The sequence below is a fragment of the Petromyzon marinus genome, chromosome 55 (assembly GCF_048934315.1).
Source record: "Petromyzon marinus isolate PM22_M1 ecotype Great Lakes invasive population chromosome 55, UKy_Petmar_22M1.pri1.0, whole genome shotgun sequence".
Taxonomy (NCBI): Eukaryota; Metazoa; Chordata; class Hyperoartia; order Petromyzontiformes; family Petromyzontidae; genus Petromyzon; species Petromyzon marinus.
Window position 1 is genome coordinate 14,522,374 of NC_133721.1, and position 24,355 is coordinate 14,546,728.

Below are 24,355 nucleotides of genomic sequence, written 5' to 3' on the forward strand. Positions count from 1 at the left end.
GCAATGTTTGCACATCGCACCAGCTACATTTTAGGCAGAGTCGGCCTACAGGAGGCCCAGGATCGGTTCAGATAATCGCCACCGGTGTTGGCTGTGAGCGGGAATCAAACTCGAGTTGCCGGGTTTGTAGCGCAGCACACTAACAGCTAGAGTACCGATCCCCAGCACACGCACTCACGCACTCACTCACGAAGCAGACCAAGGGAAGAACAAACTCCACGCTGAAAGTCGCTCGAGTTGGGACTTGAACCTAGAGTGCCTCGAGCTGTGGGACACGCACGTCACGGCCGTGCGTACCGACTAATGTAGGGGCGGATGTCTTCTCCGGACACGGGCATCATGGGGATGGCGGCGGTGCTGGAGAGCCAGAAGGACTTGTCGTTGCGCGATGCGTAGCTGCATACGGCGTCCACGCCGCAGTAGATGAAGGGCATCGTGCTGAAGCGCGGCAGGCACGATCCCGCCAGGCCTGTGGGGGGGGGGCAGTTACGGTGGTGGGGGGGGCAGTGGCAAAGTGAGAATAGGCAGGCGGGGGGGGTGAGATGGTGTTCGTGACAGCGATGATGTGTCGGGGCTGATGACGATACCGACGATAGTGGTGGTGGTGACGATGATCGCAGTGAGAGCAATGACGGCGATGACGGCGGTGAAGATGGCGACGATATTAGCGACGAGGCGCCCTCACCCAGGTCCTGCGAGGCGGCCTTCTCATTGCCCTCGATGTAGAGGAGGCTGAAGCCATCCCACATGCGTGCCATGCCCTGGGGGCATGCAGGCACCTCTACCGATTGGCTGTGCTTGACGAGCAGGAATCCCCCGTCCTCGCGCAGCAGCTCGGCATCACTCACCAGGCCCGGCGCGCCCGCCGCCCCTGGGGAGCCGCGCTCGCCTGTGGTGCAACAATGACGGCACAACAGCGGTGGCAGAATGACGGCACAATGACGGCACAATGGTGACACGTGAAGGGACTTGTCTATGTACAGGGGGTCCCCGATACAATGTATCGATATACGTTGTTTTGTACTCGGCTTTCGGGGGAGCGGGGGGGGGTGTAGAGGTACTGTACAACTCGCACATGCGCCGCAATCTTCTCAGACCCATTGTGTTCTCTCATGTGCGTAGCTACGAGTGCTCGTTGTAGATCGGCGTGGAATTTTTTATTGCAAAATATCGTTGCAAACCTTCAACAATGAGTAGCAAGCGTAGTGACAGTGCAGGTGGTGAGCATACGAAAAAGCGCAGTGATATTAGGCTTGATGCTCAAATGGAAGTGATAACGTGTAGCAGAAAAGGTGAGCGTGCGATTCATGTTGGGTCACATTTGAATATTCCTTTAACGAGTATATGTACGAGAGTGAAGAATGCTCATGAGATGGAAAGTAAAGCTAAGCATACTTTAAAGCATTCGGAGATTAAAAATATACAGCAAAGAAGTGTTATCGCGGATTCGAGGACGCACACAGGTTAGAAACAGCTTGACTGTGAAAGGCAATGTAAACTATTTACTATTTCAATTTTACCAGGTAAGGCCCACTGAACTGTGTAGCTCTTTTTCAAAACCGATCTGGCCACAAATGATAGCTGCATAAAGTGGCTCATCATGTGGAAATGTATAGCAACCAAATACTATCAACGCATGTTTCTAAATGTGGAGGGGAAAACTGGAGGACCCGGACAAAAATCCACGTGACCATGGGGAGAACATGCAAACTCCAAATATAAAACAGGCATTGTCAGAGTCGGAATCGAACCCACGACCTTCTGTTTACCAGCCAAGGTAGTTAACATCTCGCCACCAAGAGTGGGGCTTGGGTAGGACACATCATGGGTAAGGAGGGCGGTGGGCGACGGTCAGGGCGGGTGATGGAGCGGCACCACGGAGCCACGAGATCGGCTCGTGTGGACATGGATGCGGGCGTCATGAGACCATGAGAGCTCGTGACGACACCGGGAGGCCTTCGCCCAGCAGGAGGTAGACTGTGGCCGGTGGCGGCGACGACGACGACGTACGCGATGACGGCGTATGCGACGACGTACGCGATGATGTACGCTATGACGAGGGTACGTGATGATGCGCGTATGTGACGACGCGCATACGCGATGACACGCGTACGAGATGACGCGTGTACGCGATGATGTACGTGACGACGTACATGATGGCACGCGTACGCTGTTGTATATATTAGGTCTTGAAAAATGTTTTCTTAATCAAAATTTAATGAAAAGAAAAAAATTGTAATTTTCGAAATTATGCTAATTTATGCAATTATGATAATTGGACTCGGCTTCGTTGTCTAGGGGTGTGTCACCAATCGTGATAATACAATGATTCTCGCTTTAACTTTTACTGATTATGTTTTAGTGTTTTATGTCAGGTCTCAGAATTCAGATCTCACCGCAGGATACAGTTCTCATAATGCAGCGATGTGTCCCAAACCCTTAAGAGCTACATCGACCTGAGCAATAATATCATCCACTGGTACGTGTTTGGGGGTGATTGCGAAGTTCAATCCTTTAGCCAAAACCGACTTTAGACCATCAGAAATTTGGCTATTACTCGGATTGATAAGAACTTTGTCAAGGTCTAACTTTTTAATGTCTGGATCTGGTTTCTTATTGGAAAGGAGGTTGAATTTTGAAATCAGATTCTCTAAATTTATCTGACATTGTAGCGGCTGATGAAGCGGTCATGTTATCTACATGTTTCCAATCAGATGTAGACATTTTTTCAATGTTAAGTGTGATTTCAAGTGTCTTGTCTCCATGATCCAGTTCAGTGGGGAGCAGTCTAATTCTCTCAGAGATCAGGGCCAAGCTAGCATTGGAGGATGTGACAGCAGCAGAGGTCAGTGTGGTATATTTTTTGCTTTTATTATTTTACATTTATTATTTAAATGTATAATTAAAATTTGATCATTCTTATTTTTGTCATTTTTATTTTTTATCTACGTGACTTTAACGAAAGAACCAAGAATATAGAATCATTCTTAATATACATTTTTGGAAAAAGGCACATACACAACAACGCGACAACATACGCGATGATGCGCCTACGTGATGATATACGCGATGACGCTTGTACGCGGTGAAATGAGTGTGCGACAACGTACGCAATGACGCTCGTACACGGTAACGTACGGGCTGCACGTGATGATGCGCGTACGCGATGATGCGTGTATGCACGGTGCAGCCGTGCACCCACCTGGGAGTCCCGTGGGCCCCAGGGGCCCTGCTCGACCCGGCTCCCCTGCTGCCCCCTTCCTGCCAGGGAATCCGTTGGTTCCCTGTTTCCCTGGCTGCCCCGGAGACCCACTGCCTCCTAGGAACATCACCATCATTGTGGTTGTCATCATCCTCATACTCATCAACATCATCATCATACTCGTCATCATCATCATCATACTCGTCATCATCACCATCATACTCGTCATCATCATCAACATAATCATCTTCGTGGTCATTGCCATCAAATTAAGTTGACAAAAGAGAGAGGAGTCTCAAACACATGTGAACTGTGTTTTCTTGTTTGTCAGTAACGTCCGTGTGTATCGTCCGCGTGTATCGTCCGTGAGTATAGTCCACGTGTATCGTCCGGGTGTATCATTCGAGTGTATCGTCTGTGAGTATCGTCCAATTGTATCATCTAAGTGATTTGTCCATGAGTATCGTCCGTGTGTATCATCTGAGCGTATCATCTAAGTGTATTGTCTCAGTGTATCGTCCGTGTGTATCATCCGAATGTATCGTCTGAGTGTATCATCCACGTTTATTGTCCATGTGTATTGTCCGAGTGTATCGTCCGAGTGTATTGTCCACGTGTATCGTCCGTGAGTATCGTCCGCGTGTATCATCCAGGTGTATCGTCCGCCTGTGCTCAAATAAGCAGTGAGCAATTGTTGCTCATCTCCTGTTAACAGCCCTACTGAGCCAGTGGTGTAAATTCCACATTCCTATGGTAGGGTCGAGTCTATCTATAGGACAATATCTCTTAACCGCCGCACAAAGTGGCGCTCATTGACTCAGCCCATCAACCATTCAGGGCCATTAAAATTCGTACTACTTAGAGAGAGTCAAAAGCGCTTCTCCTACAGATATACTTGCTCCCCATCATAAGAACTTGGAATTTCCTCCACTATTGCTCAGCTGGGCTGTGAACAGGAGGCGAGTGCCGTTGCCTCGATGCTCGTCAGAGCAGGCAGGCGCTGGGCACCGGTGATGGCGCGAGGGGCCGTGCGGTGGAGACAACGCTGCTGACTACGGGGCACCGCAGTGGCGAGGAGATGTTAACTACCTCACCGGGTGTACAGGAGGTCGTGGGTTCGATCCCGTCCCCGAGACCTGTATATTTGGAGTCTGCGTCTCTCTCTCTCCCCGTGGTCGCATTGATTTTTCTCCGGGTCCTCTGGTTTTTCCCTTAGAATCAACATGCGTTTGAAGTATTTGGCTGCTATACATCTTTACGTGATAAGCCACTTTGGTGAGCTATCATTCGTGATAAACGAGGTCGCTTATATAAAAGGGCTACATAGCTCAGTGAGCCTTACCTGGTAAAATAAAAACTATTTTAGTTTCGTACTTTTCAAAAGTTTCATTTAAACGTGAACCGGGGGGGCTGCCCCCCACTCCCCCCCCCCACTCACCCCCTTCCTCCCCTCCGCACATGTACCTGGGAATCCCTGGGGGCCCGGGGGACCGGGCAGCCCGGCCAGGCCCAGCTCCCCAGGTGGGCCGATGGGCCCCGGCGCTCCCCTCAGGCCGGTGAAGTCCACCTGTGGGCCAGGCAGGCCGGGGGCCCCAGATGGGCCCTGTGAGCCTGCGCGCCGCACCCAGGGGAGCGGGGTCATTAGCGGGGGAAGGGGATTCGATACGTGGATGAAGTCAGTCGCAGAAATGGTAGTCGACCACGAATCTCTTCCCGTTGCTCGGGGGTGGGGGTAGCGGGAGCGGGGGAAGGCGGGTGGTGCGGAGAGGGTGGAGGGGAGGCAGCACCTGGCCATCCCGAGTCTCCCTGCTCTCCAGGAAACCCAGGGTCGCCGGGGAAGCCTTCCTGCCCGGGGAATCCCAGTCCGCCAGGATCTCCACGGCTGCCTGGTCATCACCAGTCATCAGCAGCATCGTAATCATCAGCATCACCATCATCAGTAGAAGTGGCAGCATGATGGTAACCATCAGCACCATCATCGGCAGCAGTAGCAGCATCGTCGTAACCATCATCATCAGCAGTGGCAGCATCATCATCATCGGAACTACCATCATCAGCAGCATTATCAGCATAATCATCATAACCATCATCATCAGCATCATTAGCAACAGCAGCAGTATCCCTTCTAGATTTGAAGCTTTCGTGACTGTAAGGATCTATACTCTTTGGTTCTATTCGGTAAAGTCACGTAGGTAAAAAATAAAACAACAAAAATCACGACGTTTCGGCCACAACACAAGTGGCCTTCATCAGGTGAAGGGACAAACTGTCCAGCGGACAGCGTTGGAGTGAAGAAAGCCAAGTGCAGGTCGCCTCCTTTTAAGCTGAGGGGGTAAACAGAAATTGCCTTGACAAAGGAAAGGTCCTTTGCAAACCGACAGGTTATCATAAGAGATTTATGCACGAGGCAATTCAGATTTACAAACACAGACACAATTTCAACCGAGAAGATGGTTTAAAATTAAGCAACCATTGGAAAGATGTTCTAAATCGAACCAAACATTAAACTAATTTTCAGTGGTGCAGTATATTTATTCAGGTGGTGGCATTCCAAACTTCCAGGGTGGTGTATTATCATCTTGTGCTAATTACAAGCGTTGTAAGTGGTGTTTTATGCTAATTTCCTTTGTCAAGGCGTTTTCTGATTACCCCCTCAGCTTAAAAGGAGGCGACCTGCACTTGGCTTTCTTCACTCCAGCGCTGTCCGCTGGACAGTTTGTCCCTTCACCTGATGAAGGCCACTTGTGTTGTGGCCGAAACGTCGTGATTTTTGTTGTTTTATTTTTTACCTACGTGACTTTACCGAATAGAACCAAAGAGTATAGCAGCAGTATCATCACAGGAACCATCACCATCAGCATCATCAGCAATAGCAGCAGCATCATCATCAGAACCTTCATCATCAGAATCGTCAGCAGTGGCTGCATCATCATTGTCAGCAATAGCATCATGGTAACCATCAGTATCATAATCATCATGAGCGCCATCATCATAATCATCACAAGTACCATCATCAGCTACGGCAGCATCATCAATGAAATCACTGCTATCGTAATCACCATCACCGCCATCAACACTACCCCACCTTTGTATCCGGAGGAGCCGGGGCTGCCGGGTGTCCCAGGAGTCCCGGCATCTCCATCAAGCCCCGGGCCCCCGCCTCCTCCGGGGCCCCCAGAGAAGCCGGGCTTCCCCCTGGGCCCTGAGGGTCCCAAAGCACCCGGGCGGCCAGCGGACCCAGGCCGCCCTGGAGGAACGAAGAGGGGGGGGGGGGGAGAAGGGGGGGTGGTGATGATACGGGTAGTTGCATTGATGACAGTGTTGATGATCATGATGGCAGTGATGATGATGATAAACATGATGACGAAGCAGGTGATGATGATGTTGATAAAGGTGGTCGCTCTGATGACGATGACAAGATGATGACAAGATGATGACAAGATGATGACAAGATGACGACGATGACGTGGTGACATCACTCTCTCTCACGGGTCCCACATGTCTCTGCGTACCTGGTTCCCCGTCCCTCCCCGGGGACCCCGGGGTCCCGCGCTCCCCGGGAAGGGGTCCCACCACAGGGCCCCTCTCCCCAGGGGGTCCTGGCACTCCAGGAAACCCAGGGAATCCTGAGTTCACACCCCACACATGGCACAGAGGACAACACGTGATTCACCCTGAGTGCAGCAGCATGGCATACACACAAAGAAAAAGATCCCCCCTATAGCCTTGAACAGACTGATGGGGCAAGGGCTGTTAGCGAGTACCTATGAAGGCTGGCATGGCACACGATGGTGGTTAGCTGTCTTTTTCTCAACAGTACTAATGCTTCACCAGGTACTCATTTAAGGCTGAGTCTACCTTCGGAGATGCCCAGAATTAGTTCAGATAATCCTCCTAACTCGGGTCGCCACATTCGTAGCGTAGTGCACTAATCACTGTCAGCGCTCACACACATGAACACACACACGTATAGTCTCACACTCCCTCTCACACACTCACTCCCTCTCACTCACTCTTACACTCACACTCACCACTATCTCCTGGCAACCCAGGCCCCCCAGGTTCCCCCGGCGACCCTGGAAAAGACGTTCCGGGGGTCCCAGGTGAGCCATCCCGTCCTGGGGGGCCCAAGGGACCCGGCACCCCCACACCTACAGCACACACAAACACAGCGGAGGGTGGCTACTTCCTCCACTCCTTGAGGCTCGGCAAACCACTGCGAGGTGACGGCCCTCCCTCCGCCCCGTGCAGCTGTTTCCAGAGTAGAGACAACCGAACAGAAACTGGATGAGAGGCAGGCAGTGGGGGGTCCGTGAAGGAGAAGTAAGGGGGGGGGGGGGTCCGTGTTTTACCGGGTGGGCCAGGGGGGCCTTTGCCTCCTGGTAGCCCATCCAGTCCGGTGAGCCCGGGGCTCCCAACAAACCCTGCTCACACACACACACGTGAACCCTGCTCACAAACACGCATGTGGACCCTGCTCACAAACACACATGCGCTCGTGAACCCTGCTCGCACACTGACTGAGATGACTGGCCGATGCACCATCTGTGTCTCCTACTGTGTAAACGTGATGTATTTTAGTCGCCCGGCATTCCGCTCGTTGTGAGCATCACTCCTCTGCCCTCTGCTGTTGTTGGAAGGTGCCTCCGATTGCCCAGTAGAGTCCTTCATGGCAACACACCAGGTACAGTGAGGGAAAAAAGTATTTGATCCCCTGCTGATTTTGTACGTTTGCCCACTGACAAAGAAATGATCAGTCTATAATTTTAATGGTAGGTTTATTTGGACAGTGATAGACAGAATAACAACAAAAACATCCAGAAAAACGCATGTCAAAATGCTATTAATTGATTTGCATTTTAATGAGGGAAATAAGTATTTGACTCCTCCGCAAAACATGACTTAGTACTTGGTGGCAAAACCCTTGTTGGCAATCACAGAGGTCAGACGTTTCTTGTAGTTGGCCACCAGGTTTGCACACATCTCAGGAGGGATTTTGTCCCACTTCTCTTTCCAGATCTTCTCCAAGTCATTAAGGTTTCGAGGCTGACGTTTGGCAACTCGAACCTTCAGCTCCCTCCACAGATTGTATGTGAGATTAAGGTCTGGAGACTGGCTAGGCCACTCCAGGACCTTAATGTGCATCTTCTTGAGCCACTCCTTTGTTGCCTTGGCCGTGGGTTTTTGGTCATTGTCATGCTGGAATACCCATCCACGACCCATTTTCAATGCCCTGGCTGAGGGAAGGAGGTTCTCACCCAAGATTTGACGGTAAATGGCCCCGTCCATCGTCCCTTTGATGCGGTGAAGTTGTTCTGTCCCCTTAGCAGAAAAACACCCCCAAAGCATGTTTCCACCTCCATGTTTGACGGTGGGGATGGTGTTCTTGGAGTCATAGGCAGCATTCCTCCTCCTCCAAACACGGCGAGTTGAGTTGATGCCAAAGAGCTCCATTTTGGTCTCATCTGACAACAGCACTTTCACCCAGTTGTCCTCTGAATCATTCAGATGTTTATTGGAAAACTTCAGACCGCCATGTATATGTGCTTTCTTGAGCAGGGGGACCTTGCGGGCGCTGCAGGATTTCAGTCCTTCATGGCATAGTGTGTTACAAATTGTTTTCTTGGTGACTATGGTCCCAGCTGCCTTGAGATCATTGACAAGATCCTCCCGTGTAGTTCTGGGCTGCTTCCTCACCGTTCTCATGATCATTGCAACTCCACGAGGTGAGATCTTGCATGGAGCGCCAGGCCGAGGGAGATTGACAGTTATTTTGTGTTTCTTCCATTTGCGAATAATGGCACCAACTGTTGTCACCTTCTCACCAAGCTGCTTGGCAATGGTCTTGTAGCCCATTCCAGCCTTGTGTAGGTCTACAATCTTGTCCCTGACATCCTTGGAGAGCTCTTTGGTCTTGGCCATGGTGGAGAGGTTGGAATTTGATTGATTGTTTCTGTGGACAGGTGTCTTTTATACAGGTAACAAGCTGAGATTAGGAGCACTCCCTTTAAGAGTGTGCTCCTTATCTCAGCTCGTTGCCTGTATTAAAGACACCAGGGAGCCAGAAATCTTTCTGATTGAGAGGGGGTCAAATACTTATTTCCCTCATTAAAATGCAAATCAATTAATAACATTTTTGACATGCGTTTTTTTCCGGATGTTTTTGTTGTTATTCTGTCTCTCACTGTCCAAATAAACCTACCATTAAAATTATAGACTGATCACTTCTTTGTCAGTGGGCAAACGTACAAAATCAGCAGGGGATCAAATACTTTTTTCCCTCACTGTAGCTTCCACACAGCATTCCGCAGCTGATGAAAAGATAATGCTGCTCGAGACCTATGCTACTACACCAGCGTTGGTCATAAGTACTCTGCACAAGTATGGAAACTTCTCCACTCTCTCCATATCTGCCCAATCATTCATTGGGAGTTGAGGGGGTGGAGTATTGGATGATAAAAAATACCCAGGCAGGTGCTTAGTTTTGGTGGGGCTGATGGCAAGGCCCCACGTCTTAGTGGCATGCTCCAGGTTCAGCAGCAGCAGCAGCACCTACAACTCCTTCTCAGAGTGAGCTGCAACCACCAGATAATGAGCATACATAACATAAACACATAAGCACACACACAAACACACGCACGCGTCCACGCACGCGCAAATACACGCACCTGGGGAACCGGGGGGCCCACCCGGACCGGGGGGGCCCAGGGGCCCAGGGGGGCCGTTAAACCCGTCGGGGCCCCGATCCCCAACGTCACCCACGGAACCCGGACCTCCTGAAGACAACAGCAACAACATCATCAACATCATGAACATATTCTTGGTTCTTTCAGTAAAGTCACGTTGAAGGGAAACAATAAAATAATAAAATATATATAAAGCAATAAAATTCTCACGACGTTTCAACTGTAACACAAACAGTCATCATCAGGTGTGAAAACCAACGGCAAAAAACATTTGAAAGAAGTGGCGGTTCGTATCTATTTATTTATTTATTTTAAGACGGTGTTTGCATTTATTTATTTTTAAGCGTTGGCACCATGGATAGCGATTTGACAGTTTGTTTAGAAGGACGAGTCCATCTATGTTCGGAAAAGAGGAGGGGGGAGACGAAAATTTAATGTATGCTGTCTGAAAGCCACCGTAAGCGTGAACAATCAATTAAGACCTGAAATGGTTTATCAAATCCTTCCAATGATTGCTAGGCCAGAATCCATCTTCTCGGTTGAAATTGTCTCTGTGTTTGTATATGTGGATAGCCTCATGAACGAATCTCTCATGGTAGCCCGATGGCTTGCAAAGAACCTCTGTCTTGGAGAAGTCAATGTCATGTGACCCCACTGAATTATAACAGTGATCTGCCACGGCCGAGGTGTTGGTCCTACCGTGTCTGCAGTCACGAAAGCTTTAAATCAAAATTTAACATCATGAACATCAAAATCATCATAATCATCTATGTGTAAGTCTAAGACTATCACCGAATAGAATGTCGCTCATTCTCCCCTGCTGCCCACATTGTCAGGAATTGACTTCCCCCAGCCACCCATACTGTAAACTCCCTGTCCCTATTTTAAGTTAATGCTCAAGACCTGCCTCTTCTCCTCTGCCTAAAACTCACTACCTCCTTCTCCCATAGAGACCCACAGGCTCACACACAGGCCCATAGGCTCACATAGATACCTATAACTCAAAACGATTCACTAAGCGTTATGTACAATATTCTACGTGGTAATTTAGCAGAATATTGATTGGATTTGTTTACACGTTAGGAGGGCAGACCTAACCTGAGGAGTTCATCACTCCTTCTATTGAACGTTCCCAGACATAAAACAAGTTTTGGTGAACGAGCGTTTACAGTGGCTGCTCCTAGTCTGTGGAACAATATTGCCACAAAACTTTGTCTACAGTCATTGTCATCGATCACTCACTTTAAAGCACTACTTTCATTTGAATTTGTGCCCAGCTGCCTATGTATAAAAAGTTAGACGAGTTACAAACACTAATCGCCTGTCAGCGACTACTTTAGCACATTGTTTACACTACGTTCATCTTCTTTGGTTCTTTCGGTAAAGTCACGTAGAATGAGAATAAAATAATAAATTGATAAAATAAAATAACACAATAATATTCTCACGACGTTTCGGCCACAACACAAGCGGCCTTCATCAGGTGAAGGGACGAGACTGTCTGGTAGGACAGCGCTGGAGTGAAAAAAGCCACGTTCAGATCACGACCTTTAAGCTGTGTCAGAAGAAACAAAGCGCCTTGACAAAGGAATTAGCATATAATTTAGCATTGAAATGGCCGAGTGATTAGCTTGTGACTGGTCACAGAAATGGCTATGTTAAAGTTAAAGCATACACATCCGCAGAGGCACCCCTTGACAAAGGAATTAGCATATAATTTAGCATTGAAATAGCTGAGTGATTAGCTTGTAACTGGTCACAGAAATAGCTATGTTTAAAGTCAGAGCATACACATTCGCCGAGGCACCTAGTACAAATCAAACAGGAGAATTTAGCATTGAAATAACTAGGCGAATTTAGCATTGAAATAACTGAGTGATTAGCTAGTGACTGGTCACAGAAATGGCTATGTTGAAGTCAAGGTCTACACATCTGAGCTATTCACAGTAACTGGGTATACAATACAATGTATAATGAATACTATATAGTGAACCAATAAAAACTAAAATATAAATTACCTTAATGTTATCAATAAACTCTATATTCTCCAATCAGCTAAGCTACCAACAATAAGTCGTTATATATCACAATGCTATATGGTGAAAAAATGGGTGGATTCTTACCCTCAACTTTAGCAACACGGATTAGCTACGGGCCCCGTTCAGACGGACGAGTTCATCCAATTTCAGAACAGAGGAGGGAGAGAGAGACAGCTGCGAGGCGCTATTATACTCCATGTTGTAAACCATACCACCCATTTTTTCGCCATATAGCATTGTGATATATAACGACTTATTGTTGGTAGCTTAGCTGATTGGAGAATATAGAGTTTATTGATAACATTAAGGTAATTTATATTTTAGTTTTTATTGGTTCACTATATAGTATTCATTATTCATTGTATTGTATACCCAGTTACTGTGAATAGCTCAGATGTGTAGACCTTGACTTCAACATAGCCATTTCTGTGACCAGTCACTAGCTAATCACTCAGTTATTTCAATGCTAAATTCGCCTAGTTATTTCAATGCTAAATTCTCCTGTTTGATTTGTACTAGGTGCCTCGGTGAATGTGTATGCTCTGACTTTAAACATAGCTATTTCTGTGACCAGTTACAAGCTAATCACTCAGCTATTTCAATGCTAAATTCTATGCTAATTCCTTTGTCAAGGGGTGCCTCTGCGGATGTGTATGCTTTAACTTAGCTATTTCAATGCTAAATTCTATGCTAATTCCTTTGTCAAGGGGTGCCTTTGCGGATGTGTATGCTTTAATTTTAACATAGCTATTTCTGTGACCAGTCACAAGCTAATCACTCGGCCATTTCAATGCTAAATTATATGCTAATTCCTTTGTCAAGGCGCTTTGTTTCTTCTGACACAGCTTAAAGGTCGTGATCTGAACGTGGCTTTTTTCACTCCAGCGCTGTCCTACCAGACAGTCTCGTCCCTTCACCTGATGAAGGCCGCTTGTGTTGTGGCCGAAACGTCGTGAGAATATTATTGTGTTATTTTATTTTATCAATTTATTATTTTATTCTCATTCTACGTGACTTTACCGAAAGAACCAAAGAAGATGAATCCTTGCAGTCACGAAAGCTTTAAATCGAAATTTTACACTACGTTTTTTTATGGATGCTGTGTTTTTTATTCTTCACTATAATTCCATAGTCGTTTAGGCCGTATCTGCATTACAATTAATGTCAGATATTAAATGAGTCTTTTTTTAGAGACAAAACATGCTATTTTGATCATTCATATTTTACTTCTTTTTTATATAAAAAAGTACATTTACATATTGCGATTATGATTTGCTATCTATTTTTTATTTTGCTTATCTGTTAGTGTTTATAAATTTATTTTACTGTGACTTGCGCGGATGTTGGGGATTTAAGAGCTTATTGACTCACAGGGTAATTAAAAATAAACTGAACTGACTGCCTTCTTCTCCCATGGACTCCCACAGAAGCTCACTTGGACACCTATGACTCACTGCGTTTCTCTCCATGACCAGGCCGCTGTGTTTGTGCAGCGTCGTGAGATGCGGTCGCATGGGGACACTGTGCGTGGCATTACCTGGGAAACCGGGGGATCCAGTGTCGCCACGGAAACCACTCGGTCCAGATCCACCCGGGAAACCGGGGGGCCCAGGCTGCCCGGGAAACCCAGCCTCGCCCGGGGCCCCTATGTCAAGATCATGTCGAGGGAGAGGAGGTGGGGGGTAGAGGAGAATCGGAAGACATTTGAAAATCCTAATACGGATCAGTCAGGCTGATTCTGGTCCACGATTGGAGGACCCTCTGTCCGCGGGCCAGATGCAAACCGCTACTTCGTTCCACACAGCCCGTGACTTGCAGTGACACACGTGATGGGGTGGGGCGGGGGGTCAGTGTTGCCGTGTGTTCACGTTTGGCCCAGCACAGGTACGCTGGGTGCACTGGACGTGCTGTGCAGGGTGTGCATACATTTCCAGATCACTGACCCAGGCAAACCCGGCTCCTCTGACTTTAAGAAACTGAATGTTACAGACGGCTTCTTCGTTGAGGGATTGTCTTTCCGCCATGCCCTGACTCGGTCTGTGAATCAGCTCCCTCTTTCTCTCTGGGGTAATGGGAATCAAGGGGGGAGCTATGGGTCATCTCACCAGGCAACCCTGGGGTCCCTGCCTCGCCCTTGAAGCCTGGGGGCCCCGGCTGACCCCGAGCATCTCCCAGTTCTCCTGAATAAACGAAAATAAGATGATCAGCAACATAAACAACATTGCACCGGAGTGTCGGTGCGATGGACGTGCCACTCTGGCGATATATGAACTACCTCACCTGGTATACAGGAGGTCGTGGGTTAGATACTGACCCTGACACATCATGGAACCTCCTTTGCCAGTACCAAAATATGAGAATAGGTTTTCCCCTTTTTTCTGGCAACAAAACAGGTGTTAAGATACTCTTTGGGTCTTTCGGTAAAATCACAAAGAGTATGAATTCTTGCAGTCACGAAAGCTTTAAGTCAAGGTGTTAAGATGTTAAAACACCAAACTGAAACCTTTTACGAGGAATCATGTCTGCATTAACCACAATACTTGTGGTCAGAATGCAAAGGAAGTCCCATGATGTAGCTGTTCACCCCAAGCTCTCATTACTCTAATAATGCGTTGTCTTTGTGCTGTGGACGCCTTTTGGCATCCTCTGGTCTAACACCTTTTGAGACTAGGCTCCAAAGAAAGCTGTCTCTGGTGTGGACCAATCAGTTTCAAAGACAATGCCATATATTATCAGAGTATGTTTTTGTTTGCATTCTGACCACAAGTATTGTGGTTGATGCAGACATGATTCATTTTAAAAGGTTTCAGTTTGGTGTTTTAACATCTTAACACCTTGATTTAAAGCTTTCGTGACTGCAGGAATTCATACTGTTTGGGTCTTTTGGTAAAGTCACGTAGATAGAAAAATAACAGATCACGACGTTTTCGATCGCAACACAGGCAATCGTCTTCAGGTGAGAGAGACAAAGCTACTGAAACAAAGTCTTATATAGGCCTGAGATGGGAGTCACCTCAGGGTAAGAGGGCAGGGCTAGAGATGGTCTCCCTGAGGCTGTGGAAGTGCCCATTGAATTGTGAGAGATTAGCATGTCAATGATGCATCGGTGGCAGATCGAGTAGGACATCCAGCCTGTCAATACAAAGACATCCAACCTAGTAATGCAACTCAGAGTCAGCTAACATAGGCAGGAAGGATGGAAACATCACAGCAGGTTAAGACTTTACCTGGTTAATCATGTCCTTCCAATGATTGCTCAATTTGTACCCATCTTCTTGGTTGAAGTTGTGTCTGTGTTTATATATATGGATGGCATCATGGACAAATCTTTGATAATAGCCAGTGGGTTTGCATAGTACCTTCGTCTTGGAGAACTCAAATTCATGTGTGCCCACAACGTTAAAACAATGATCAGCCACGGCAGAGGTGTTGGTCCTACCATGTTTCTGATCTGCCTTGTGTTCACAAACACGGTCCGAGACATGCCGTTTAGTTTCCCAAATGTAACTACTGCCGCAGACACAGCTTAGTTTGTAGACACCGGGGTATTGCATGTCAGGGATTACATCACACAGATGGGATCAGATCATGAATTTTATGTACTGTGTTGAATCGAACCTGGATCTTGTGTTTGTTCATGATTTTGGAAATCTTTTTGGTAACCCCTGCTATGTTTGGCAAGGTGATGGTTTTCATTGGGTCCTCAAATGATTCTCTCCCCAAGGTTGGGGTGACAGCTTTGCGGATTGTGCGGTCCGAATATCCATTCATCTTTTGGCCTTGGTGTACGTGCTCCAGTTCACTGGCTAGATGGTGCTGGTCGGAGATGCAACGGGCCCTATGGTGTCGGGTTTTGATGAGGGAATTCTTCATGGCTGGATGGTGGTGGGAGTTAGGTGTTAGATAGGCAACCGTGTGGGTGTCTTAACCTGCTGTGATGTTTGCATCCTTCCTGCCAATGTTAGCTGACTCTCTGCATTGCATTACTAGGTTGGATGTCTTTGTGTTGACAGGCTGGATGTCCTACTCGATCTGCCACCGATGCATCATTGACATGCTAATCTCTCACAATACAATGGCCTCAGTGAGACCATCTCTAGCCCCGACCCCTTACCCTGAGGGGACTCCCTTCTCAGGCCTATATAAGACCTTGTTTCAGTAGATTTCTCTCTCTCACCTGAAGACGATTGCCTGTGTTATGATCGAAACGTCTTGATATATTATTTTTCTATCTATGTTACTTTACCAAAAGACCCAAAGAGTATATCTTAACACCTATTTTGTTGCCAGAAAAAAGGGGAAAACCTATTCTCATATTTTAAGTTTAGATTAATTTGTGGGTGAACAACGAGTCAAACCAAAGTCACCTTTAGCGCCGCGGAATCCAGCACCGCCGGGGTATCCTGGGCGCCCTGGGAAGCCGTCACTTCCCTGCACACAAAGACAAAGATCCGCCATGTAGCCTTAACAGACTGTTGGGGCAAGTGCTGTTAGCGAGCACCTATGAAGGCCGGCACGGTACACGAGGGGGTGGGTGGCCAGCACAACGCCCGGCCGCCTTTGTCTCCTAAGTGGCGATGTTTACACATTGCACCAGGTACATATTTGAGGCTGAGTCAATCTCGGGGAGGCCCAGGACCGGTTCAGATAATTGTCACTGGTTTGGCTGTCAGCGGGAATCAAACTCGGGTGGCTGGGTTCGTAGCGCAGCGCGCTAACCGCTGTGCCAGCGCTCCCCACAAACATACGTACACACACACACGTATACAATCAGATATACATACACAGATACAAATAAAAAAGCGGCCAGGTGTGGTATCAGCCACACCATCTCTCATGCGCCATGCTAGCTTTAACAGGTGCTCGCTAACTGCACTTGCCCCAACAGGCTACACGGGCGCCCTTTGTATTTGAACACACACACCTGGTTTCACACTTGCCTGAAATCCCGAACCCCTAAATCCCTTCCACCTCTGGCTTACCGGGGGTCCCACAGATCCTGGGAATCCGGGGGGTCCAGGAAAACCAGGGGGGCCCTTGACCCCCACCAATCCGGCAAATCCGGGGAGCCCGGGGTCTCCGACAAAGCCCAGCAAGGAGCCGGGAGCGCCGGGGAAACCAGGACGACCCGGGGCCCCTGGTCTCCCGTTGGGGCCCGGGTCTCCTGTGGACACACGGGGAACCCACGGGGCCCGGAGGCAATGAGAGGAGAGTCGCCGTTCCTTTCTGCGAACAGTAAAGGTCAGAATCAGACTCAAAATCTGTATGTATGTTGAACTTTGTTTGCACCGTATATAGCCAACTGTCCTAATCAGAGGTGTGATATTTTCATAGCTGTCAACCCATACGGTTTACCCGTATTCTTGAAGAGGGAAATTGAGTTTTCAGGACCATACAGCGGACAGTCGTTTCAATACGGGTAACAAAAACACTTTTTTGTCTGTTTGTGTTTTTCCCTTGTGATAGATGAACGTTGAGATTTATAAGGGCACGGGGTGACTAATAAGGTCTGAATTGATCTGTAATAAGGTAGGTACTGAAAAGGAGTTGACAGGTATGTAATTTATACTCGATTAATCCAATGAGCTGGAAATATGTTTTTCACAGTAGGGGCAGCTTACAAAAACACTAAAACACAATAGGAATACAAAGTCTAGAAAACGTAAACAAATCACTTATAAAAAGAGGTCACAAACGATGATGCTATGTAGTGCAGTGCCACGGGAGAGTTCGTGACAAACACCGGCGGATTGGCGCAGAAATCCAGGGACAGGCACTCCATGAGTCTCCACGTGAGTCGGTAGCGACCAACGTAGAGGTAGGGGTGGTGGGGGGGCTACATTCACGGTGGGGGTCCACGAGGGAGTGAGGAAGCCACACCCATATGGCTGACTTAGGGGGGGTGGGGGTAGTGGGGGCGGTCGCAACGGGATGAGGCGGGTTTGACAACGGGCAAGGTCAGAGGGCTTGGTGAGGACGGAGAGGGGCACGGGACCTGAGGGGGAGGGGTGTAGGGCGCCGGGTCTCTATGGGAGTCTATGGGTCTCTATGAGTCTTTGGGTCTCTATGGGAGTATATGGGTCTCTACGCCAGCCTATAGGTCTCGAAGGAATCTATGAGTCTCTACACACGTTTATGGTAGTCTGTGAGTCTCTCCACCAGTCTATGGCATCTAAGAGTCTATACGACTCTCTGATCCTCTATGGGAGTCTATGAGTCTCTACATACGTTTATGGTAGTCTATAAGTCCCTACACCAGTTTGTGGATCTCTATGGGAGTCTGTGAGTCACTACACCAGGAAATAGGCCTCTATGAGAGTCTATGAGTCCCGACACCAATCTATGGATCTCTAAGAGAGTGTATGAGTATCTACACCATTCTATTTGTGTCTATGGGAGTCTATGTATCTCTATACCAGTCTATAGGTATGGATGGAAGTCTATGAGTCTCTACACTAGTCTAGGGGTCTATATGGGTCTCTACGGACCTTGGTGGAGCCCCAAGGCCCAATGTGCAGAGATGAAGGAAGCGTGGGGTATTGTAGGAGAGGGTAGGGTTACCTGCGCGACCGGGGAACCCCGGGGTCCCAGGAAACCCCGCATCTCCCAGGTCCCCTGTCTGCCCGCGAAGGTCAGGGCCGGCCACAGTGAGGCCGGGCTGCCCCGGGTCTCCTCCCTCGCCTGCACGCGAGGCAGAGGGATGCACGATGAGAGAGGCCGTTTATCTCTCTAATTCGTAGTCACACATGTCCTGGTCACGGGCGACGTGGCGTGGAATCTACGTTTCCCACCTCCTATCCGGTCACGTGGCTCAGCGGCAGAGCAAGCAGCTCACAACCAAATAGTTAAAATCCAGGTCACATGACCGACAAAAACCGGGACGTTTAATGTCCCAGGGAAAACCGAGAGATTTCTCTAAGACAGCAGCAACTGCCTCCTGCTCTTAAACAAGAGGATTTCCCAGGAAAAACAACCAGGCATCCACCCACAAAGCTCGCGGCCTTGGCGTCCTGGGCCACAGCCTTAAGTATAAGGCCGCTGCAATTACCTTTCCTGCCGTTGGCCCCTGGGGCCCCGGGCCGGCCCGCGGCTCCATTCTGACCCTGTGGGCCACGCAGGCCGGGCTCCCCTGAGCGTGCCATGGGCCCAGGTGGACCCGGGAAGCCCAGGATCCCGGGGTCTCCTTTGGGGCCTGCGCCACACGGACACAAGAGACAAACGAGCGAGCATGTCAAAACCTGTCATCTCATAGCTAATGAGACTATAGCTCAGCTGACACGACGATGACGGCGGGGGAAGGTGGGGGGCTAGCGTACCGGGGAAGCCGGGCTGTCCAGGGTTCCCATCCCGGCCCAGAGAAGACGGTGACCCGGGGGGTCCGGGAGGTCCAGGCAGCCCGGGGAACCCGGGGGGCCCAGTGAGCCCCTTGTATCCCTCGGACACTGAGAGCCCAGGGTCTCCCTGCGGCCCTGGGGAGCCAGGGAAGCCTGGGGGAGAGAGGAACAGCAGGGCGATCCATTGGTAGATACCTCACCGGTTTCTATCAAGCCCATGACCAAGATATCAATAAGCGCGGCTGGAATGTGGCCGGTCTCACCATTCTGGCCGGGCCGGCCTGAAGATCCAGGGGGCCCGGGAAGGCCCACGGGCCCCGGTGAGGAGGGCCCCGGCCTTCCATCAGGCCCTGGGTTTCCGGGGAATCCGCCGACCCCTCGGTCGCCCTTGACCCCGGGAAAGCCAAGCGATCCATCTCTGCCTGAACACACGGCAGACTGTCACTCACTCTGCTTACCACTCTTACCCTGCTCATCTCCTCGCTCACCTCGCTCACCTCGCTCACCACCGCCGGCCACCATCAACGTCATTGTTATGGATCTAACTCACCTCTCTCCCCATCCCGGCCACGGTCCCCGGGTATCCCTTTCTCCCCAGGGGGCCCGGGGGGCCCTGAAGGCCCCGGCTCTCCGGCTCGGGCCCCCAGCACATCCCCTGGGGGCCCCTTGCTTCCCGGAGTCCCGGGTCGGCCGGGCTGCCCCAGGGACCCTGTTGCTCCGGGGCGCCCCGGGGAGCCCGGCAGCCCTGGGTCCCCACTGGGCCCAGGGAAGCCTGTGGGTGACGTCATCAGCATCATCATCAACAGTAGCACCACCACTATCATCATCAGCATCATCACCATCATCAGCATCATCATCATCAGCACCACCACTATCATCAGTATCATCACCGCCACCATCAGCACCACGATCATCATCTTTATCACATCACCACTACCATCAGCATTATCATCAGCATCATCATCAGCACCATCACTATCATCAGCAGCAGCACTACCATTATGATAATCATCATCAGGATCATCACCACCACCCTCCATCGTGGTATTGAGCATCAGTAGAGAGGTTATGTTGGTTCACCTAGTGTGCCCCCCACTCCTGGGACCCCAGGGTCCCCCATGTCCCCCTTGAGGCCCGGGGTCCCCGGGAACCCGGGGGTCCCTCGGAATCCGTCCAGCCCCGGGGGTCCTGGGGGGCGAGGCACAGGAGGTACGGTGTCAATGCACAACAATACATAAACAGACATGATGGGACATAAAAACAGACACGACAAGAGAGAAACACACACAAGACATAAATACAGACACGAAACATAAATATAGACACAACGAGACATTAACACAGACACAACGAGACATGGAAACAGACAAGGCAAGACACAGTTTCATACAAAAATAAATAAAACACAACCACAGATGCACAGACATAAGTGCAGGCACACAAACATTCAAAGATCCCCCATGTAGCCCACACAGGCTGTTAGGGCAAGTGCTGTTAGCGGGCACCTATGAAGGCCGGCATGGCACATGAAGGGGTGGGTGGCCAGCACCACGCCCGGCCGCCTTTGTCTCATGAGTGCTGCTGTTTATACACTGCACCAGGTACTCCTTTCAGGCTTAGTAAAGCTATGGAAGGCCCAGAACCAATTCAGATATTCGTCACCAAAGTTGGTCGTGAGTGGGAATCCAACTTAGATGGCCGGTTTCATAGCGAGGTGCACTAACCACTGCATTACCGCTCACTACATACACACAGAGACACACGGACAAACAGAGTGGTGCTGTGAGTGAGTGTGTCCATCACCACTTGGGCCCGGTAATCCGGGCAGCCCCGGTCGGCCGGCTTCTCCCTTCACAGGACACGGCAAAGTGTCACCTGTACACACAGAGTTACACACACACAGTGTTACACACTCAGCTCCACATCCTCTTGTACCACATCACTCCATCTCTTCTCTAGCCCGTGCCGCGCCCATTTATCCCCCTCTATCTGGCCGAACAAAAGCTGTTTAGGCATGCGGTGGCAGGGCATGCAGGCTACATGACCCAGCCAACGCACCTTTCCCTGCCAGAAGATGTCACCGATGGGACTTTGTTCATATCTTCCATGGATTTGTGAGCTCCTCACACGATCCAGCCTGATTAAACCCAGGATGGATTGTGGGCAGGCCAGCCTGAATGTTTCAAACTGGCAAAGATGTTACTTTAGAGAGCTCCATGTTTCGTAAGCATGAGAAGGGAGGGTATGACTTTGGCTGAGAAAACACGGCGCTTTGTGTGGAGCGACAGGCCAGGTATCTTCCACACAGCATTACGCAGCCGATGAAAAGATAATGCCGCCCGGCTAATTTGGGAGCGAGACCTCCGCTGCTGAACCGGAGCCGGCAATGGGCTCACGGCTCAGGTGCAGCAACTCCTCGGGTGCCCTCTCCGCCTGCCGTGACTGCTCTGCTCGTGACCACGCTCGTGGTGCCCCATGGGGCGATCCCATCGAGCACAGTGAGGCTTGACGCTCGCGCTGCACTTCAGGTGTCCGGTAAAGCAAACGCAGCCATCGTTCACCACAGGGCCTGACTTCTGGGCGGTCGAATCACAGTGGCTGGGCGGCTGAAACTCACCATGTTCGGAAATCTGACCTCTGAGCCACCCTTCTATTTGTGGCGAGATTGTAACTACCTCGCCTGGTATACAGGCAGTCGTGGGTTAGATCCCGACCTTGACACCTGTATATCTAGAGTTTGCAAGTCTCTCTCCCCGTGGTCGCGTGGATTTTTCTCCTGGTCTTCCGGTTTTTCACTCCACATTCAGAAACTTGTGTTTAAGAGTATTTGGCTCCTATAAATTTCCACATGATAAGCCACTTCATTGAAATATAATTTGTAATAGCCAGGTCGCTTCTGAAAAAGAGCTGCATAGCTCAGTGGGCCTTACCTGGTAAAATAAAAATAAAATGTTTAATCGTTTATAGTTAGTCTCTCACACACACACACACTTATTATTATTATCACCATCAATAAACGCCGTCCTTATTCGCGGCTATGGGGGAGACCATACCTTGGGGTCCCCGTGCGCCGGGGAAGCCGGGCAGACCTGGAATCCCAGGGTCGCCAGGTACCTGAACTCCCGGCAGTCCTACCAGCCCCATCCCCGGGGCACCGGGCTGTCCCGAAACAGCCAGGCGCCCGGGGTTCCCAGGGGGGCCGATGTCCCCCCGGACGCTGCTGCCGGCGTCTCCCTGCGGCAGAGATGAAAACGTGGGAGAGAATGACCGCGTGGTGGCGCGACGCTACACGCATGGGCGACATGCACGACGTTATACGTGCGGACGACACGCACGACGTTACACGTGCGGGAGACACACACGACGTGACACGTGCGGACGACACACGTGAGACATTACACGCGTGGACGACACGCGCGACATTGCACGCTATGTGGGTCTTTGGGTCTCTATGTGAGTCTACTGGTCTCTATATGGGTCTATGGGTCTTTATGTGAGTTTATGCATTTCTACGTGAGTCTGTGGGTCTCTAAGGGAGTGAATGGGTCTCTGTGTGAGCCTATGAGACTCCAGTGTAATCGATGTGGTTGGGGCTGAAACCCATAGTGGAACCTCAGATCTCCACGGTGCCGGATCCGCCCTCTGATCCACCCAGCTCTTCACCACAACCCTCAGTCAGCAAAAAGGGGGAACTCACCGGGGGGCCCTTGAACCCGGGGTTCCCATCTCGTCCTCTTGACCCCGGAGACCCCGGTTGACCAGGTTGTCCGCTCGGCCCTGGCAAACCAGGGTTGCCCTTCTCGCCTGGATCACACGCACACAAAGTCCCCCCCCTGTGGCAAATACAGACTATTGGGGCAAGTGCTTTTAGCGAGCACCTACGGAGGTCGGCAGAGCGCATGAGGAGGTGGGTGGCCAGCACCATGCCCAGCCGCCTTTGTCTCCCTAGTGGCGATGTTTACACATCGCAGCAGGGAATCATTTTAGGCTGAGCCGATGTAGGGGAGGCCCAGGACCGGTTCAGATAATCGTCACTGGTGTTGGCCGTGAGCGGGAATCGAAATCAGGTCACCGGATTATTAGCACAGCACGCTAACTACCACTCTCCATAAAACACACATATATGCACAAAGATCCCCGGTATAGCCTTGACAGACTGTTGGGGCAAGTGCTGTTAGCAAGCATCTTCAAAGGCCAGCACGGCACAAGAGGGAGTGGGTGGCCAACACCAAGCCCGGCCATTGTTTGCATACTGCACCAGGTACTAATTTTATGCTGAGATGACCAGGGGAGACCCAGGACTGGTTCAGATAATCGTCACCGGTGATGGCCACGAGTAGGAATCGATCACAGGTCGCCAGGTCCGTAGTGAAACGCGCCAACCGCGAGACTATCTCTCTCCACAGACACACACACAAGCACACACACAACATAACCGCCATTCACCAGTTAGTGGCAGTGACATCACCATGGCGCTTGTGCTAGGCTACACGTAAAGGCTACATGAATGCCCGCTGGCAGGTCACCGGACAGACCCAAGTGCTATAGGTTGACTGAGATGACAGGCTGATGTACCACCTGTGCCCCGTCCTGTGCCAAGTTTCTGCGCTTTAGCCACCCGGCGCTCCGCTCATTGTTGGGAGCCTCGCTCCTCTGCCCTCTGCTGTTGCTGCAGGACTGCCTCCAACTGCCCAGTAGCATCCTTCATGAGCCACCTCTACAGAGGCTGATCTTGACACCGCTGGTACCAGTCATCGGCAAGTCCACTCAGCCCCCTCAACCCAGCCAAAAAGATGTTTAGGTATGTAGTGGCTGAGCATGCGGGCTACATGATCCAGCCAATGCAGCCTTGGCTGCCGGAGGAGCTCACCGATGGGACTTTGTCCTGATCTTTCAAAGATTTGTGAGCTTCTCACATAATCCAGCCTGGTTAAACTCAGGCAGGCCAGCCTAAATGTTTCTAACCGATGAAGATGTTCCATGAGGGGGTCCACGTTTCGCAAGCATAGAGAAGAGAGGGCATGACCATGGCCGAGAAGACCCAAAGCTTCGTGTGGAGTGACAGACCAGGTAGCTTCCACACAGTGTTACTAA

General features: G+C 50.1%; 1 protein-coding gene across 2 annotated transcripts in view; it reads right to left on the bottom strand.

Moving 5' to 3' along the window:
- The window catches only part of LOC116954477 (uncharacterized), a 57,282-nt gene that overhangs the window by 4,731 nt on the left and 28,196 nt on the right, over positions 1-24,355 (bottom strand). For both annotated transcript variants that reach the window (XM_076052414.1, XM_076052415.1), the window contains 23 exons: positions 22,959-23,065; positions 22,315-22,495; positions 21,065-21,136; positions 20,342-20,449; positions 19,812-20,033; positions 19,525-19,683; positions 19,244-19,414; positions 18,976-19,119; positions 18,489-18,608; positions 16,910-17,091; positions 16,295-16,358; positions 14,033-14,107; positions 13,465-13,572; positions 9,871-9,978; positions 7,555-7,626; positions 7,234-7,353; positions 6,715-6,828; positions 6,288-6,449; positions 4,990-5,088; positions 4,667-4,813; positions 3,203-3,319; positions 686-889; positions 298-469 (listed from right to left, as the gene is read on the bottom strand). In XM_076052414.1, coding sequence (XP_075908529.1) covers positions 298-469; positions 686-889; positions 3,203-3,319; positions 4,667-4,813; positions 4,990-5,088; positions 6,288-6,449; positions 6,715-6,828; positions 7,234-7,353; positions 7,555-7,626; positions 9,871-9,978; positions 13,465-13,572; positions 14,033-14,107; positions 16,295-16,358; positions 16,910-17,091; positions 18,489-18,608; positions 18,976-19,119; positions 19,244-19,414; positions 19,525-19,683; positions 19,812-20,033; positions 20,342-20,449; positions 21,065-21,136; positions 22,315-22,495; positions 22,959-23,065 — 3,028 coding nt within the window. The remainder of the gene's footprint in view (positions 1-297; positions 470-685; positions 890-3,202; positions 3,320-4,666; positions 4,814-4,989; positions 5,089-6,287; positions 6,450-6,714; positions 6,829-7,233; positions 7,354-7,554; positions 7,627-9,870; positions 9,979-13,464; positions 13,573-14,032; positions 14,108-16,294; positions 16,359-16,909; positions 17,092-18,488; positions 18,609-18,975; positions 19,120-19,243; positions 19,415-19,524; positions 19,684-19,811; positions 20,034-20,341; positions 20,450-21,064; positions 21,137-22,314; positions 22,496-22,958; positions 23,066-24,355) is intronic.